This window comes from Hypanus sabinus, chromosome X2, assembly GCF_030144855.1.
Source record: "Hypanus sabinus isolate sHypSab1 chromosome X2, sHypSab1.hap1, whole genome shotgun sequence".
In the NCBI taxonomy this organism is placed as follows: domain Eukaryota; kingdom Metazoa; phylum Chordata; class Chondrichthyes; order Myliobatiformes; family Dasyatidae; genus Hypanus; species Hypanus sabinus.
Window position 1 is genome coordinate 8,261,989 of NC_082739.1, and position 18,683 is coordinate 8,280,671.

Sequence of the window (18,683 nt, forward strand, 5' to 3'; positions counted from 1 at the left end):
ACCTTTTCCTAATATATAACACATAAAGAGGCACTTACACAGGCACGTGAACAGGTGTGGAGTGATACGAACCAAACTGGCATCATCAAGTACATCTATATACAGCACGTCAGCACATCCTCGATCGAAGGATCTGCATCGTGCTCTTCTATCATGGTAGCACAGATAGGGCTTGTTCCTGTGCTATGTCTGTTTTTTATTATGGTCCTAAGGGGGCTTGAAAGGGTAGATGCTGGCATGTTTTCAGATGGGACAACTACAAGATAGGGAGCCAGTCATTAAAACTGGGTTAAACTGTAATTTCTTCTTGAAGAGGTGGTGAGTCCCTGGAATTCTCTACCCCAGTGGATGGTGGAAGCTGGATCATTTGAAGAATTTAATGTGCAGCTGGATTTTCGTTAGATTGAGGAATAGTGTGAATGCAGAAACAGCACAGAAGAGACGTTGAGGCCCACTAGCCTATTCCAGCAGCTATTTGCACCACACAGCTCTGTGTTTAGCCCCGTGCTCTACTTGCTTTACACTTATGACTGCATGGCTTAGCACACCTCGAATGCCATATTTAAGTTTGCTGACGACATCACTGTCGTAGGCCAAATCGAAGGTGGTGAGGAATCAGCATTTAGATGGGAAATTGAAAATCTCACTGAATAGTGTCACAGCAAGAAGCCCTCACTCAATGTCAGTAAGACCAAGGAGCTGATTATTGACTTCAGGAGGAGGAAGCCAGAGGTCCACAAGCCAGTCCTCATCAGAGGATCAGAGGTGGAGACAGTCAGCAACTCAGTGTTATCATTTCAGAGAATCTGTCTTGGGCCCAACATGTGAGTGCAACTATGGTGAAAGCACAGCAGCTTTGCCTCTACTTCCTTGGCAGCTTGCGAAGATTCGGCATGACATCTAAAACTCTGACAAACTTCTATAGATGTGTGGCGGAGAGTTTATTGACTGCTGCATCACAGCCTGGTCTGGAAACACCAATGCCCTTGAATGGAAAATCCTACAAAAAGCAGTGGATATGGCCCAGTCCATCATGGGCAAAACCCACCCCACCATTGAGCACATCTACATGAAACAGTGTCGCAAGAAAGCAGCATGCATCATCAGGGATTCCCACCAACCAGGTCATTCTCTCTTCTCACTGCTGCCATCAGGAAGAAAGTACAGGAGCATCAGGACTCACACCACCAGGTTCAGGAACAGTTTATTACCCCTCAACCATCAGACTTTGGAACCAAAGGGGAGAACTTCACTTGCCCCATCACTGAGCTGTTCCCATAATCTATGGACTTGCTTTTCAAGGACCCTTCATCTCATGTTCTTGATATTTATTACTTTTATTTATTTATTATTATTATTTTTTTTCTTTCTTTTTGTATTTGCACAGTTTGTTGTATTTTACACACTGATTGTCGTCCACTGATCGTTGGTGAGGTCTTTCATCGGTTCTGTTATGATTAGTGGATTTACTGCAAGAAAATGAATCTCAGGGTTGTATGTGGTGACATATATATACTTTGATAATAAATTTACTTTGAAATTTGAGCTATTTTCTTGTGTTAGAACAAAGAACACAAAACACTACTGCTCAGAACAGGCTCTTTGGCCACGTCGTGCTCGTGTCATTGGAGGATTTGATGGACTACAAAGAGAACAACGCTACATCTTCAAATCTTAAACAAGGGGCATAAATAAAAGTTAATGCCTTACTCTATTGAATTGCTGCCAAGAAGCACATCTTCACAAAAAAAAACGTAGTGGAAATTATTCCCACAAACTGATGTTGAAGTTGGGGGTCAAATGAAAATGTAAACTGTGAATTTACATTTTGCACAGGTAATAGGGTAACGGAACAGGGAGAGGTAGATGGGGTTAAGTTGTAGGTTTAACCATGCTGGAACAAGGCACAAAGGGATGAGTAGCTTCCGTAGGTTTATATGTTCTGCAGACACAGACCTCCCTCTGGGACCAGACACTAACAGTTAGCCAGTCTCTCCCATAACCTTGTCCAGGTCTGAAAGGATTGATCAGCAACATATCGTGGCTTCAAGAGAGGGCGATGCACCCCACTAGGCTGTACATTCTATTGAAGAGGAATTTTAACTAGACTTCAGCCACCTCAATACATTATGCTCAGTTCTTGCCTCTTTATATTTAATGTGCAGGTGTCAAAAGCACCCAAACTGGTCTGAATGGGGGTCTTATTTTTAAATCTGTGCCAATTACACCATTGGGCTCAAACACAGCTTTAACTGGAACTTGAGCAAGGAAACCTGTGTGACTCTGCCATAGGCAAGGAACGGGACATCTGGGACGAGAGGCGCCAGATGGAGAGATTCAGATGTTTTAGGTTCAATTCTCAATCCAGGGATGAGAGGACAAAACGTTTACCGAGGGTTTGCTGCACAGACATGCTATAGTTTAGAATTTGACACTGTCATGCCATATCGGCTCTTTCAGGGTGGGGGTAAATTATCTAAGAAGAATGGGGAAGATTTTTCTGGGCTTCATTTATTTCTCAATCAACATTATTTTTAAAAAATCTGTTCATCAGGTACATTTAAAAGACTCCTAGTTAGGTACATGGATGAAAGAAAAATGGAGGGCTATGTGAGAAGGATTAGATTGATCTCGGAGTAAGGTTAAAAGACCAGCACAACATTTCTGAGCTGAAGAGTCTGTACTGTACTGCACTGCTCTATGTTCCATGTTCTTTTATGAAAATTGGTTGCTGTGCTTGCTATATTATTACAGTGACCACACTTCAAAGTATTTCATTGGCTACAAAGTCCTTTCGTCTTTACAGTGTTATGAAAGGAGCTGTGGGAAAAATACCAGACTTTCTTTCTGGGAACCGGCCGTGGACCATTTTGTTTTGCAGGGTGTGTTGCACCATATTTTGCCAAACACCAAGGCACCTGTGAACTGCAAGTTACCAGACACAGGAGCAAATGCAGGCAGTGTTGTAACCAAATCGTGTCGTGGAATGCCAGCGCTTTGACCACAGGAGTGACCCTGAGCTTCCAGTCGCCTGCAATTTTAACTCACCATCCCACTTATCACTCTAATCTCGCCGTGGCACTATAACAATGAGGCCGAATTTAAGATGAAGGAACAACACCTCATTTCTTGTCTGGACATGTTGCTGCTTGCATGACTCAATATTGAATTTTCCAACTTGTTCCTTCCTTTGGTTTGTTTCAGAAGTAGGCAGTTATTATTTACCATCAATTTTTCTTTCAATTTGTACATTCTGGCCTAATCACCACTTTCCAGTAGGCTGAGCTGTACAGCATCATCTCGGCTTGGAGACACAAGGAGACTACACTTGCTGGAACCTGGAACAAAAAGTAAGCTGCTGGAGGAACTCAGGGGGTTGAGCAGTATCTGCAGTGGAAAAGGAATCATGGACATTTCAGGATGAGACCCTGGATTGGGATTATTGCAGGGTCTTAACCCAAAAGATCAACAATTATTTTATCTCCACAGATATGCTCAACCCGCTTCGTTCCTCCAGCAGTTTATTTTTTATCACCCAGACTTCACAACGTTAGCAACACATTACACAGACCAAGGAGGCTTAACTGTCCGTTCAATGGCTGCGTCATTTCAAGATTCAAGATTTTAGATTGTTTAATGTTATTTCCTGAACTCAAGTGTAAAGGAAAACAAAATAATTGTTATTCCGGATCTGATGCAGCACAAAAAGAAACACAATAAACAACAATACATAAGATAGCTTATATACATAGACTGATTATGTCCATAAAGTGATGCTAGGTACAGGAGTGTCTGTACACAAGGTGACTGACAGGAAATGATAAAGTAGTAGTAGTCAGGGATGTGGAGGGATGGGTTAGTGTGTGGAGGTGTTGATCAGCCTTAGTGCTTGGGGAAAGTAACAGTCTTTGAGTGTGGTGGTCCTGGTGTGGACACTACGAAGCCTCCTCCCTGATGGGAGTGGGACAAACAGTCCATGAGCAGGGTGGGTGGGATCCTTCATGATGTCACTGGTCCTTTTCCGGCACCTTTCCGTATATACATGATCTTGATGGCAGGTAGGCATCGGACAGTTTAGGCTACCAGTTGTGGAGCCTTCCTGTCTGCCGCAGTGCAGTTTCCGTACCGCGCAGTGATGCAGCTTGCTAGGATAGTCTCTACTACGCATCTGTAGAAGGACCTGAGTATAGATGTGCAAAATCAAGCTCTCAGCCTCTGTCACTCTATTACTGACATCTCACTGCCCCTCCCACCTTCTCTGTTACATGAAGCCTACTCCCTTTCTCAGTTCTGATGAAGTACCTTCAACGTGTAACCTTAACTGGTACTTCTACTGATGTTGCCTAAACCCCTGGGCTGGTACAGTGTTTTCTTTTTTAATTACAGGCAGTGTGGTGGCAGGCACTATGACATACTGTATACAGACAATAGTCTAGCAGACACTGGGATGGGTACAGTTCATGTAAAAGCAGACACTGAGGAAAATACAGGCCATATTCCATTAGAATCCATACATGGATTATGTGATACAACAAATGGACACCACACAATAACCCTTAATTTCTGGACGCTCAGTCATACGGTAGCAAGCAATGTGGGGCATATGATACATATGGGCCAGATGTTTATCAGCTGTACAAGGGCAGATTCTGTGGCAAACATGGGTCGTACAGTACTGGAGGCAGATTGGAACATTACTAGATGCATTCAAACCGTGGACAATACTGTAAAATACAGTGTGTACTCAACACCAAGACATAAATGAACTGTTCATCACAGGGTATTGGACATGTAGCTCTTGTGTTGCACAGCAAGAACAAAACCTTACTGAGTGACACATAATTAATACATAATAATTCTTATTTGGAGAATGTTGAGTATGGTCTGAGAATGGTCATTGCACAAAAATTGTACTGCATTGTCTTTTATCCAGTGGGCACTGCACAGAGAAGTCAGGATTGAATTATTTCCTTGGCACCGCACGTGGAGGGAAGCTGACAGGACATCACATGAGCTGCCCTGCATCAGCAAGCACCAAGCTGGAACAGACACAGCTGCCAAGGTAACGTGCTGGAACTGGGCAGCTGTCAAGTGAACGAGATGAAAGCCACCAGCAATGTCTGCTCTGTGATCCCTGCCCATTCAGTTAAAGCAGACCTATGGAGCTTTATAAAGACATCCAGGAAAAAGAACATTCAACATCCTGTCAGACATTTAGAACTCTGCATCTGGTAGTTCTTAAAAGCCAAAGCAAGGGATCATTCCAATGTTGAATACCTCCTCTGCTGTTAGTGGGGCCAAGGTACAACTGAAAATATTCTAGTAGACCAGGGGTTCCCAGCCTGAGGTGAAAAAGGCCAGAATCTCCAGGACCAATGAATCAGAGCTATTTTTCACCATGGGCTCCTCTGGTGCCCAAATGACTGATTGGGTTAGTTTTCTGTACATTAGCAGTGAACTTTGTACTAAAGGTAACTTCCATCCAAATTCTCTTTGATGGATTCAAAGACTTGGGCACCAGAGCTGAAAAGCAAGCTGTATATTAGAAGCAAAATTATGGGGGCAGAAATCAACAATAAAAGATCACTCAATGAGACTCCCTTTCAATTTACCAAACATCAGCTGTGGCAAGATGGAGCTATACAGCACTGGAACAGGCTGTTCAGCCCAACTAGTCAATTCTGATCAGGACGCCCATCCAAGCTGGTCCCATTTGTCGGGGTTTGCTGCATGACCTTTTAAACCTTTCTAATCCAAGTACCTGTCCAACTGTCTTTTATAAGTTGTTATGTTGTGACTGCCTCAACCACTTCGTCTGGCAGCTCATTCCACAAAAATATCATCCTTTGTGTAAAAACGTTGCCCTTCAAGTTCCTCTTAAATCTTACCGTATCTCCTTAAACCTATGCCCTCTGGTTCCTGGAACTTCAACTGTGGGGAAAAAAGAGCAAGTACAATCAGGCTATCTAAGCCCCTTATTATTTTATGCACCTTAATAAGATCATCTCGATGCTCTAAGGAATAAAATCCTAGCCTGTCCATCCTCTCTCTGTCACTCATTCCCTCAAGTCCTGGCAGTGTCCTTGTAGATCTCTTCTGCAATCTTCCCAGTTTCGCAAAATCTTTCCTACAGCAGAGCAACCAAAACTGAACATAATACAAGTGGGGCCTCACCATGTCCTATACAACTGCATCATGACCTCTCAACTTTTATATTCAATGTCCTGACTTATGAAGGCCAGGGTGCCAGCACCAGGACTCTACTTTTAGGGAACCATGTATTCGCTGCTTCAGAGGCCATATTCTCTCTCCGGTTACTCTTTCCCTTAATGTACTTATAAAATCTCTTTGGATTTTCTTTAGTCTTCTCTGTCAAATTTATATGATGTGTTTCTTTTTTGCCTTCCTGATTTCCATTTTGAGGATAGTTCTGCATTCCTTGTATTCCTCCAGGGATTAATTTTAACCTTACTGTCTACACCTGACCCATGCCTCCTTTGTTTCCTGGCCAGACTCTCAATATCCCACATCATCCAGAGTTCCCTACTCCTACAAACCCTGCCCTTCCCTGTAACAGGAACAAGTAGACCTTGAGCTCTCATTATGTCACCTTTAAAAGCCTCCAACTTGCCTGTGGGCCCTTTGCTCACAAACAACATAGTCCAGTACACCTTTGCAAACTCCTATCTTATATGGTCAAATTTGCCTTGTTCAAATTGTGAACCTGAACCCGTGGACCAGTTTGGTCCCTTTCCATTACTATTTTAAAGCTAATAGAACTCTGGTCGCTGGTCCTAAGGTCCTCCGCCACATCATGGGGGGGGGGGGGGGGGTTGGAATCTGTCTCCGATCATTCTGTGTTTCCAAAAGGCTTGAATTAAACTTCAATATTATCCCAAAGTAGAAGGTGTTCCCATTGCTACAACCATTGAACTCCACATCTGGATAATCATTTAAAGTCTTGCATTTATGTGTAGCACCAAAACAATCTGCTGGAGGAACTCAGCAGGTCCAGCAGCATCTGTGGGATGACATTTCAGATTGCAACCGTACAGCAGGACCTTGCCCCCATAGATGTTGCTTGATTCGCTGAGTTCCTCCAGCAGATTGTTTGTTGCTCCAGAATCCAGCAACTGCGCTTTCTTGTGTCTCCACTTCCACTGACAGTACATAGCATGTTTCACAACTCTTTTAAGGTTCCTTAGGGTCAAGATATGTCTCTACCAAAGGAGGTAGAAGGCACTCCTTCCCTCTGCTGGCATGCAGGTCACCCTTGGATAAGGTGTAGCACCTGCTTAGATACCCAATCAGAATCATGTGAAGCCAGGTGGATGGTTGTATAAATGGCCAGTGCACATCACAAGTTCTGGTTATGTGACCTCCGATGCCAGGCGGGCAATCTCTGAAGAGTATAGATAATAGCTGGGGTCACCTGTCTTGTAAAGACACTGCCCTGAAGGCAAAGGCAAACCACTTTTGTAGAAAAATTTGCCAAGAACAATTACGGTCATGGAAAGCCCATAATCGCCCACATTATAACGATACGGCACATAATGATGATGATGAAAGTCCCTTAAAGCCATTAAAGTACTATTGAAGAGCAGTCACTGTCACAATGCAGGAAGTGCATAGTAAGCTGCATAAAAAGTTTAAGGTACTTGCATTTACAGGCTTCAACATCTTCTTCCCAGGGTGGAGGGGAGGGGATGTGGTGTTTGAGTTCCAGATCTCCACAACTCTTTGTGTGAGGGAGTGTGTTTTTAACACAGTCATTGACAATTGAACTCTGATTTTGAAAACCCCAGAAGAAGAAATCATTTCATTCTATCCACCTTTGTGACTCCTTGAATCAACAAAGGGCCTTCCCCCTCCCCAAGCTTGCTCTCTTACCTCGACATGTTGTCAGGGGAACAGGCCGAGTTGCCGGTGGATATGCTAGTCTCCATGCTGTCTGAGCTCTCCAGACTGAGTGTGTCAAAGGCGTGATCCACGTCTGTGCCATGCTGAGCAGAGAGGGGCTGAGAATGGTGGTGGAGGATGCTGTGGTGGATGAGGTGTGACTGCAGGTTGCACGGCTGGCTTGGGTGAACAAACATTGGCGAGTGCTGGCTGTGCAGGGCGTCCCACTGCGACTGGGCCTCGACTGCAGCCTTTTGCTTCAGCTCTGCCAATCGCCGCTTTTGCTCTTCAATCACCTGATGGCCTGCACAAAGATTTACATATATGGCATGAGTGACAGAATTCAAGGCAGTCCGATGGAACTAAGAAACCAGACCTAATTACACAACTGGACCGCACTTGTTCCTCAAATACAAAGTCTCCCCATTATGACACTAAATTCTTCCAGAAAAAAACAGCAATTGGAATTTATATAACACCCTAATTCTGCAAAATATCCCGTCATTCTTTCCAAGGATATTAGTGAAGTCAGAACCACATAAGGTCAGCTGACAAAAGTTAATTGGTTTTTAAAGAAGGATAGAGAGTTATCTCAAACAAGGGCAGAGAAGCATAGAGTTAGGGCTGAGGCAGGCAATGTCTGACAGTGGATAGATTATTAACAAGAAAGGATATGTGGCCAGAAGTGGGGCAGGACTGAGGCCTCAATCAGTTGTAAGTTAGGGAGGTTACAGAATTAGAGCAGGTTGGGGACGTGTTTGTGAGACCATGGAGGGTTTTGAAAAGCAGTTGAAAGCTCAGAATGGAAAAGCAAGGTTGAATTAATTGATTCTTACTCTTGACCCTAAATACTGTTGAAAGCCTATCATTACAGAATGACACTGCAATCCGAGTCTGGTCTTAACAGGATCTACAGAAGGACTACCAATTCACAGAGCACCCAAAATTCCCTCATGCAAACCCAGGCGCTAACCTATGTTATAAAGCAAACCACAACTTTCTTCCAATTCCAATCAGAATTCCTACCTCTTCTGTGATCCGATCTGGATATCCCTATTGTTTCTGCACAGCACCAGAAAGGAGAGAGGAGCGCGAGAGGTAGAGTCAGAAGTGAGGAGTCACGCGCCGTTCAAAGAGAAAAGAAGCAGAAAAGAAGAAGGCAAAAGAAAAAAAAATACAGTAAGTGTTTCTTTAAACAAGAGACTTGGAAATATATATACCGTATATTTAAAACATTACAAGATACGTGTATCTCACACTACAAATTGAAGTACTGGAGGTAAATGAGGAAATCAATGCAATGGTTGTCAATGCATTCGTTCTCATAACCGGTTAAAAGTTAAAAAAATTTGTACATCAATGTACAATGAATCATCCTTCTCCTTCCAGAGGATGTCACAGCCAGGGACAAGAGTCAATCCACTTTGGCTGCTGGAGTGGTTGCAATCATAATGTTGCAGCATTGTCTTGAAATACAATACCAGTGCCAGTCGAGCATATCTGGTAGCATGAACTAATTGGTCTCCTTGAGGGCTGGACTGCCCCTACCATCAATAAACCCAAGGGACACATGCCCTCTTCTCATTGCTACCATCAGGAAGGAGGTACAAAAGGCACAGAATTAACAATTCAGGAACAGCTTCCCCCTCTGCCATCTGATTTCTGAAAGGACATTAACACTACCTCGCTACTTTTTTATTTCTTCCTTTTTTGCACTACTTAGTTAACTATTTAATATAATTAAATTCTTACTGTAATTCAGCTTTTTCCTCTCCATCATTATGTATTGCTGCTGTTGCAAAGTTAACAAATTTCATGATATATGACATAGAAATATTAAGCCCAATTCTGAGATTCTGCAGATGCTGGAAATCCAGGACAACACACACAAAATTTGGTAGGGTTAGCATCAGTTTGTAAGTTTCATTGCCCTTCAAATCACAGAATTGTACAGAAACAAGCTATCCTGCCCATTCAGAATTCAATGAGAAAAAAATTAAAAGGGACATTCAAACATCTCTGTCCCATAAAATGTGTGACTTGTACCTACTCCGAAACAGAGACACTGCACAGAATTGCAACTAATCTAAAAAAAGTCTCCCATGGTTTATTTTGGATGGTTACAGACCAGTGAGAGGACAGATGGAAGCTCAGTTTAACACCTTATTGGATTTGGTAGCAGTTCCTTTAGTACTGCAGTGGAATTAGACCCCAGTTTATGTGCTCAAGCCTCTCTCATGGGACTACAAACTTCTGATCTCCAGATCAAGTGAACAATGCAAACCCAAATAAATAAGACAAAACTGTGTAATATTAGGACGCTTGGTAATCCTGAGGTTGAAAGTTTAAGATAGTCAGAGAGGGGAATGACAAGCAAATGTTTTAGGTGATCTGATCTGCAATGTGCTGTCAGAAAAACAGCAGAAGTAGCTTTGATAGTCAGTTGTAAAAAGGTGTTTGAAGAGAAGAGATTTGCAAGACTCTGGGGAACTGGATACTTTCCCTAATGGCTATCTTCCTCCATTAGGATATCCCATGCTATCCTGCACTCCGTTTAAGAGTTTGCCTCAGTATCAGTAACTTTGCCTACCTTTCTGCTGCAACGCCAGCTGGCGCTTGGCTTCGATGTCTTGAAGGGTTGCAGCCAGGTTCCGTGGTAAGCTGCTGGTGCCATTCTGTGCCAGTGCAACATTCTGGAAAGTTAACACAATGCATTTGACTGAGGGGAAAACAAGACTTCACCGGGTGAAGTTATTCAGCAACAATGATTCTGTCATGAGCCCTGCAGGCCTCTGCGGCAAGCTGTAGAGTGTTGGCTTTCTAACCTTCTCTTGTAACTGTGTTTACTCGTTGTCTTAGCTAGAATCGTTAAGCCTGGTGCTTTCTGCTTAATCTTGTCAAGTTAATTGTGACTGGCATGGGTTTTCAGCATTCTATGATTATTTAATTCAGACTCTCGTTTAGCGCTGACGGCAGAGTCCTTGTGTGTTGAGAATGACGCCTCATAGTGCCGCTTGGTCGTGCCACCGATGCCCTGTTGGTATTCTTACGTCTAACCCCTTGTTTCCGTCTGCCATTCCTCCGCACCTGGGTCGTCCATGCTGGCATGCACCGTGGCAGAATTACTTTGCCACCAATGGACCCAGCAGAGGTACAACAGTGGCTTGGACATCAGTCAGCTGGAGGTGAGGCTGCCTCCTTTACTCAGTTCGTGTCCCAAGTCTACACTCGGAGTGTCCCCAATCTACGTCCCAAGAGCCCCGAGTCTACTTTCTGAGCTTCTCCAGTCTACGTTCAAGAATATTTTCCGAGGTCCTCTGGGTTGGCGAGGTTCATAAGGTCTCCCATGGTATTCAATGTTTCCAAACCATATGCGTTGTCTCCGAGCTATTTTTGCAATGTTTCCGATCTAATCACAGTGTTTCCGAGTTATAGATGCAATGCTCCCTAGTTATATGCGCAATGCCCCCAGTTATATGCATAAAGTTTCTAAGCTACTTGCACAATGTTCTCAAGTTATACGTGCAATATTTCCGAGTTATATGCGCAATGTCCCCGAGTCATATGCACAATGTCTTTGAGCTATTGGCAATGTTTCCAAGCTATATGCAATGTCTTGGAGCAATGTGCAATGTTTCCAAGCAATTTGCAATGTTCTCAAGTTATATGCACGATGTTAAGTTATATGCGCAATGTCTCCAAGCTATTAGCGCCGTTTCAGAGCTATTTGCAATGATTCTGAACTATATACAATGCTATCAAGCTATTTGCAATGCTCCTGAGTTACATTTGCAAAATTCCGAAGTTAAATGCTCAATGTACCGCGTTATATGTGCAACGTCTCCAAGCCATATGCAATTTTTCCAAGCTATATAAAATGTTCCCGAGCTACTTGCACTGCCTGCAAGCTATTTGCAATGTTTCTGACCTATTTGCAATCTCTGTGAGCTGTATGCAACGTTTCAGGGATATTTGCAATGCCCGAGAGCTATATATAATGTTTCCAAACTATATGCAATATATTCAAGCTATTTGCAACATTTCCGAGATACTTGCAATGCCTGCGAGCTTTATGCAACTTTTCCAAGCTATATGCAATGTATCTGAGCTATTTGCAATGCCCACGAGCTTTATGCAATGTTTCCAAGCTATATGCGCAAAGGTTCCAGACTATTTACTATGTTTCTGAGGTATTTGCAATGCTCCCGAGTTATATGCACAATGCTCCTGAGTTATATGCACAATGCTCCCGAGTTATACGCACAATGCTCCTGAGTTATATGCACAATGCTCCCGAGTTATATGCACAATGCTCCCGAGTTATATGCACAATGCTCCCGAGTTATATGCACAATGCTCCTGAGTTATATGCACAATGCTCCCGAGTTATATGCGCTATGTTTCCAAGTTATACGCTCTGTTCCAGGATTTCCAGCCCTGTCTCTAGTTCTGCCGTGCTCCTTGGGCCATCCGGTTTTGGCCATAGGGAGGGAGGTACTGTCCTGCGGGCCTCTTCAGGGAGCCGTAGAGCGTTGGGCCTCCAGCTTTCTTGAGCACCTGTACTAACTCATTGTTATATTAACTACAGTCATTAACCCCTTGTGTTTTCTGCTGAATCCTGCAAGATAAACGTGACGGGTGCGGATTTTCCACTTTCTATAATTATTTAATTCAGACCCATGTTTAGCGCTGATTGCGGAGTTCTCGTGTTGAGAATGACTTGTCTCACGGTTGCTCAGTGACACTTTACAAAAGTTTGTGGTTTCAAGTTGCACTGCACCACATCCAGGCTGTCATTTTGTGCAGTGACAATGGAATGGTGCACTTTCAGAGACGGTGCGATTAGATAGCACTCAACTGACATTTTGCTGCTCTCTCAAAAGGATTAAAAGAGAGAGTGAGATAATTCCGAAGAGTAGGTGATTTTCCAAGGCTCTTTCTTCAGAGTTTTTTCCTAAAGCACCATGATTAAAAACAGAATCTCCTGGTACTTTGGAGTGCAGTGGCTGTTAAGTATGTGAATAATGCACCGTTTTTGCAGATTGGAAGATTCTTCAATTGGCAATGAGCTGAATGACTGGTTCATCTGCTTTGTATGTTTGAGGGAATAATGTTGGAGTGAAGAACATTTCTTTAATTGAGGCAAGTACGTCTTTGTGCTCTGCTGTGAAACAAAGCACACGGCTCCCTGACAAGAAACTGTGGATAACCTGCCAACTAAAGATAAAGAATTATTTTTATTTGTCACATGTACACTGAAACAGACGGTGAAATGTGCCATTTGCATCAAATCAAATCAGCAAGGACTGTGCTGTCACCACACTTCTGGTGCCAACATAGCATGCCCACAACTCACTAACCCTAAGCTCCCATCAAGCCCCAAACAGAATCGTAGTGGACAGGGATGGGAAAACTTATGGTTGAGGGTTGCAGCTGGAGGTTGTGGGATCAGGCCCTGATGCCCAGGAAAGGGGGATTTATTTATTTACTTCTTTTTATTTAGAGATGCAGCACTGTAACAGGCCATTCCCCCTCAATGAACCGGCTCCACCCAATTACACCCATGTGACCAATTATTCTAATAACCCATACATCTTTGGTATGTGGGAGAAAACTGAAGCATCCGGAAGAAACCCACGTGGACATGGGAAGAACGTACAAACACCTTACAGACGACAGCAGGAACTGAACCCTGATCTTACAGCTGGCAATGCAAAGCGTTGCACTAACCACCACACAATCCTTAGCAATTAATTACTAGTTTACTGAGTCTTCCTACCTTGGAAGTAAGATTTCGTCCGAGTGTTGAGGCAGTGAATGGTGAGGGGGGGGCAGACCCCGTCTTTGTCCGAGGTAGTGTGCCACAACCATCACTCTCCATTTTGGATCGGTAGACCTAAGGCAAGAAGACACAGAGAACACGAAATCAAGCTGTTCGACCTTGGATCTTGTTGCGTTGGAAGTGGTCAACTGTTCAACTGCAGGTGAGGTTGTAAATTTGCCCAGGAGTACCACAAGGGCAAAGAATGGCTGGTGTATGCTTGACCTCAGCAGTGAGATTCAAGACCAAGGCTGAATGATCCAGAGAGGCGAGGTCAGTTTACAGGAGTCCTGGCACTTGGTAACTCCAGTTTTCTTGCCTTTTCTCTATAAATGGTGGTTCAACTCACAGTAAGATTTTAGTTTTCTTCTTACCTAGAGAGGTGGCACCCTTCAATGTGAAACTGGTCAGACTGTGTTAGTAGGTGATCTGAACAAAAATGCTTTTGTCATGTCAGATCTGAACCTGAAATTGTCCCTGGAAGTCATAACAGGAGGATATTTGGCCCATCAAGCCTATGCTGGTTTCCTATCCCATCCCCCTGATCTTTCCCTGCCACCGTGCAAGTTATTTTCCCTCATGGATATTGACACCATTTTTAAAGGATTTGGTTGACAGCTTCCACCAGTGAGTTCCAGGTCATTACCACACTCTGCAGTACTTTCGTCCTTCGCGTTAAATTTGTCTCTTCCTGGACCTTGACTAATGTGAGCAGCATCTATTTCAGACCCATCATGAAAATTTACAAGGATGTTGGCAGGTTTGGAGGTCCTGAGCTATGAGGAAAGATTGAATAGGTTAGGACTTTATTCCTTGTAATGTAGAAGATTGAGGGGAGATTTGATGAAGGTATACAAAAATATGAGGGGTATAGATAGGGTAAATGCAAGCAAGCTTTTTCCACTAAGGTTGGGTGGGACTACAACTAAAGGTCATGGGATAAGTGTGATAGGTGAAAAGTTTACGGAGAACATGAAGGGAAACTTCTTCACACAGACGGTCAATGAGAGTGTGGAACGAACAGCCAGCGATTTTAACAGTTTGGAGAAGTGTGGATAGGTACATGGATGGTAGGGGTATGGAGGGCTATGGTCCTGGTGCAGGTCAATGAGGGTAGGCAGGTTAAATGGTTCGGCATGGACTAGATGAGCCGAACAGCCTGTTTCTGTGCTATGATCTGTACACTTCTATCTACTTTCTCAGGGAAAACATTTGTTTCTTTCCCCCCCCAATCTAACTTCATGGCTTAAATTCTTCATCTGTGGAACCACTACTTGATACCAATCCATAGTAATTTTCCATGAAGTTTCAATAAACAACTGGACAGCTTATCTCATCTCCAGCTGGGAGTGCATGACACTGAGCAAAAACCAGACTAATCCTTCAGGAGAAGTTGCAAATCATAGACAGGAAGAATTTTTTTAAACACGAGAGATCCTGCAGATGCTGGAAATCTTGAGCAACACACAAAATGCTGGAGGAACTCAGCAGGGTCAGGGAGCATCTATGGAGGGGAAAAAACAGTCCACATTTCAGGCCGAGACCTGTTTTCTGGAAAGGGGCAGAAGCCAGAAAAAGAAGGTCAGGGGAGGAGAGCTGGCTGGTGATAGGTGAGACCAGATGAAGAAGATACTTGTTCAACCCTTTACCTCTTCTAGCTGTCATCCCACATTCTTGCTTCACACCCCTCCCCTTCCCGCACCCTCCCACCTTCCCCCCCCACCCCCCCCCCCGCCTGGTTACCCCTGCAACAACATACACCATCAAAACTGTGGAAGAGCAACACATTCGCTCCACTGTCTACACTTTGCAGTGGGAACTTGTGGTGGCTGGTGGCAGCAAATGTAATAATCACCAAACAGTGATCAGATATACCTGTTTATAAATATCTTCCAACATCAGATGATATGTCAGATTTTGGAGGAGGTAGTAAACACCACCTGAGCACTCACTAACTCCCTTCACCCTTGAACAGGATCACTTTGTCATCTTCCCCTTGTCCACAGGGATCATTTGGGTGGACCTCCGGGGCAGAATTCAATTTAACAGCTCATTATCTCGGAAATTCAATCTTTTGAAAGCATTGAAAGGTACTGTTGCATCTGCTTCTATTTTCCTTCAGCCATTGTGTTGTAGGTTATAGTAAATCAGTGTCCAAAGTAATTCCATATTATTATGAAGAACTTGCCAATTATCTAGTATCATTTACCGGTAAAAAGAGTTTCATCTACTGCACAGAAACCTTATCCTTCACTCTTCTAAATAATGCTGCTTAAACTAAACAATTTAAAAGGAGTGCAATCATTGTGAATCTATTCCAGACTTAGTTTGAAAGTCGTTGGATTATTTTTATACACAAAGGGAGAGGGAATCGGTGGTGTGGCAATTCGCACCATGCTATTACAGCTCAGGGCATTCCGGAGTTCAGAGTTCAATTCCGGCGCAGTCTGTAAGGAGTCTCTGTATGTCCTCCCCGTGGAATGCGTGGGTTTTCCCTGAGTGCTCCGGTTTCCTCCCACAGTCCAAAGATGTGCTGGGCATGTTAATTGGCATTGTAAGTTATCCTGTGATTAGGTTAGAGTGAATTGGGGCTGTGGGGTTGCTGGGCCAGTGTGGGTCAAAGGGCTGGAAAGGCCTACACTCCATCCTGCATCGCTAAGTAAAATAAACCAAGGCCCTCAGACCAGCTTTGGATCCTGGGGACTGAACTGGAGCTCTAACAAGGGAGACCAATTGATTTTTATTAGGTAAGGATATCAAAAGATTATAGAGAAAAAGTAGGTAATTAGAACAGTTTCAGATCAGCCAAAGGGCAGAATTGTCTTCTCAAATCCAAAAACCCTGTCTCCCCACATAATCTATTCTTTTAAAATATCTGGTCTCTAAGACTGGAGAGTGGAAACAGAAATGAGATTTACCTGAGTGGATCTTCGAGTGGAGTGAGTTTTAGCTGGAAGAGGAGGAGGAGAAGAGGAGATTGGAGGTGAAGAGGATGAGACCTCAAAGTTAGCCATTATTTCTTGGTACCATCTCTCTAGCTCCAACGTAGAGGTCAGCAGCCTGCTGGTAGGCTGCTGCAACATGTCACAGGGAGGGAGAGAAGGAGAGAGAAAAAAGAGGGAGAAATTCAAGAGTGTAGCAATAAAGGGCAGGAAGGCAGATGAGGAGAAATGGGAGAAAAGAAAAGTCGGTGAAGTAGAGGGGTAAGGTGTACAATGGGTGGAGAGAGAAGAGGAAATCAAATAGAAAATAATTAATGAGAGAAATGAATGCTAAATTGAAAAAAACAAATGAAAACACATTTTTCAGAGATCTATACAGATATACTTAAAAGATTATTGTAAATAAAATCACAGTGCTTTGAAAGAAAAAGATTTCAACAGGCACTTGAAAGTGAACTTAATGCCTTTTTCACAAACAGATCCAGTTTTGGGTAAGGTATGAATGTCACACGATACCCTGCCCCCACATTCCCTCCACCAGCCCAATTTTACAGAGACAGCCGCTTTCTAGCCCAGTAATATTTATGGATGTGTCAGAGTCATTTCTCTCCAGGGTACTGTCTTTAAATTAACTTTGTTTAACGTTGGCACAATTTTTCTCTTGAGTCCTACTTGGAGATCAATCTTCAATCAGGCAGATATCAGCAGCATCTTAAGTCGTATAAGGGTAAATCAAACAATCGTTTGAACACTGGTCTATGGCTGAGATTATGGATGCTTTACTTCTTCAAGTCCACTTTCCTTGCTGATCCCCCAGTCCTGTGTTTTCTGACACGTTAATTTACATATCACTCACTGACCAATTAGTTAATATCATTAATTCCTTTTCTCCTAATGCCTCAGGTCTCTCCCCCTCTGTAGCCTTCCTGTTCTTTACTCCGAAACTCTTAAGGTCCTTATTGGTTTCCAGTAATTGCTTCACTCTCACCCCCAAGCACCCCCTACTGGTCAGTGCTACTTTTTTTTGCCATCCCTTAAATCCACTTGTGATCGAATGTTCAGCTGGTTCAGAAACCTCACAAAAACCTGCCTTCATGAGGTACCTTTATCATGTGAAATCTCCCAAAGTAAAATCAGAGGCAAAGTGAGAAAGAATGGACACTAATATTTATGAGAAAGCATTAGAAAGGGGGATGAAAAGTTTCAAAGAAGATGAAAGACAAAAGAAGGAAAAGATGAGGCAGCGAAGCAGAGAGAAATGCACGAAGTACTGCAGTACTTGAATCTTCCATGTTGGCATGAGTTAGGAAGGATCGAGACCATGAGAAGTTTAACCAAAGAGATGATTCTTTTAAAATCTAGGATGTGCAAGACAGAAAACTAATGTTGTATAACATGATGTGCCTATCAAGGATTGGATGTCATTGAATAAATTCTTGAATATATATGGGGGCTTTACAGTATGTTCAATGTCTCTCTAACTCCAGGTAAAAATGTTGGGTACTGTTACTGCCCACTTAACAGTCCAAACTACCCTGATTATCCACTTCAAATCTGGTACAATGTGTAGTCCAGCACTGGGCACGGTTTTGACCAACCTGTAATAGGAAAGACAGACAGTACAGAGAAGATTTATGTACATGTTGCCAGGACTAGGTGGCCTAAGTTACAGGGAAAGGTTGGCCAGGCCAGGTCTTTATTCATTAAAACATAGGAGAATGCGGAGAGACCTTAAAGAAAGGCATAGCTAAGATGGATGGTGACAACTTCTTGCCCATGGTAAGGAAGTCCAAAACTACAGTAGGGGGCATAGGTGAGAGGGGACGATTGAAAAGGGACCTGAGGGTATTTTTTTCATGTAGAGGATGATGAGTAATGATATGAGCTGCCAGAGGAAGTGGGTGTGGCAGGTACAATAGTATTACTTAAGAATCATGCAAGTGTGGCACTTAAACGGGTACGGGCTGAATATCGGAGATTGGAACCAGCTGGGTGGGCACCGTGGTTAGTATCGACTGGTT

General features: G+C 43.3%; 1 protein-coding gene across 17 annotated transcripts in view; it reads right to left on the minus strand.

The window, feature by feature from the left end:
* The window catches only part of phldb1b (pleckstrin homology-like domain, family B, member 1b), a 394,940-nt gene that overhangs the window by 34,334 nt on the left and 341,923 nt on the right, over window positions 1-18,683 (minus strand). For 15 of the 17 annotated variants that reach the window (XM_059956924.1, XM_059956919.1, XM_059956911.1 and 12 more), the window contains 3 exons: window positions 13,679-13,795; window positions 10,490-10,592; window positions 7,891-8,203 (listed from right to left, as the gene is read on the minus strand). In XM_059956924.1, the coding sequence (XP_059812907.1) occupies window positions 7,891-8,203; window positions 10,490-10,592; window positions 13,679-13,795 (533 nt within the window). The remainder of the gene's footprint in view (window positions 1-7,890; window positions 8,204-10,489; window positions 10,593-13,678; window positions 13,796-18,683) is intronic. The other 2 variants (XR_009509084.1, XR_009509085.1) reach the window with 1 other exon arrangement.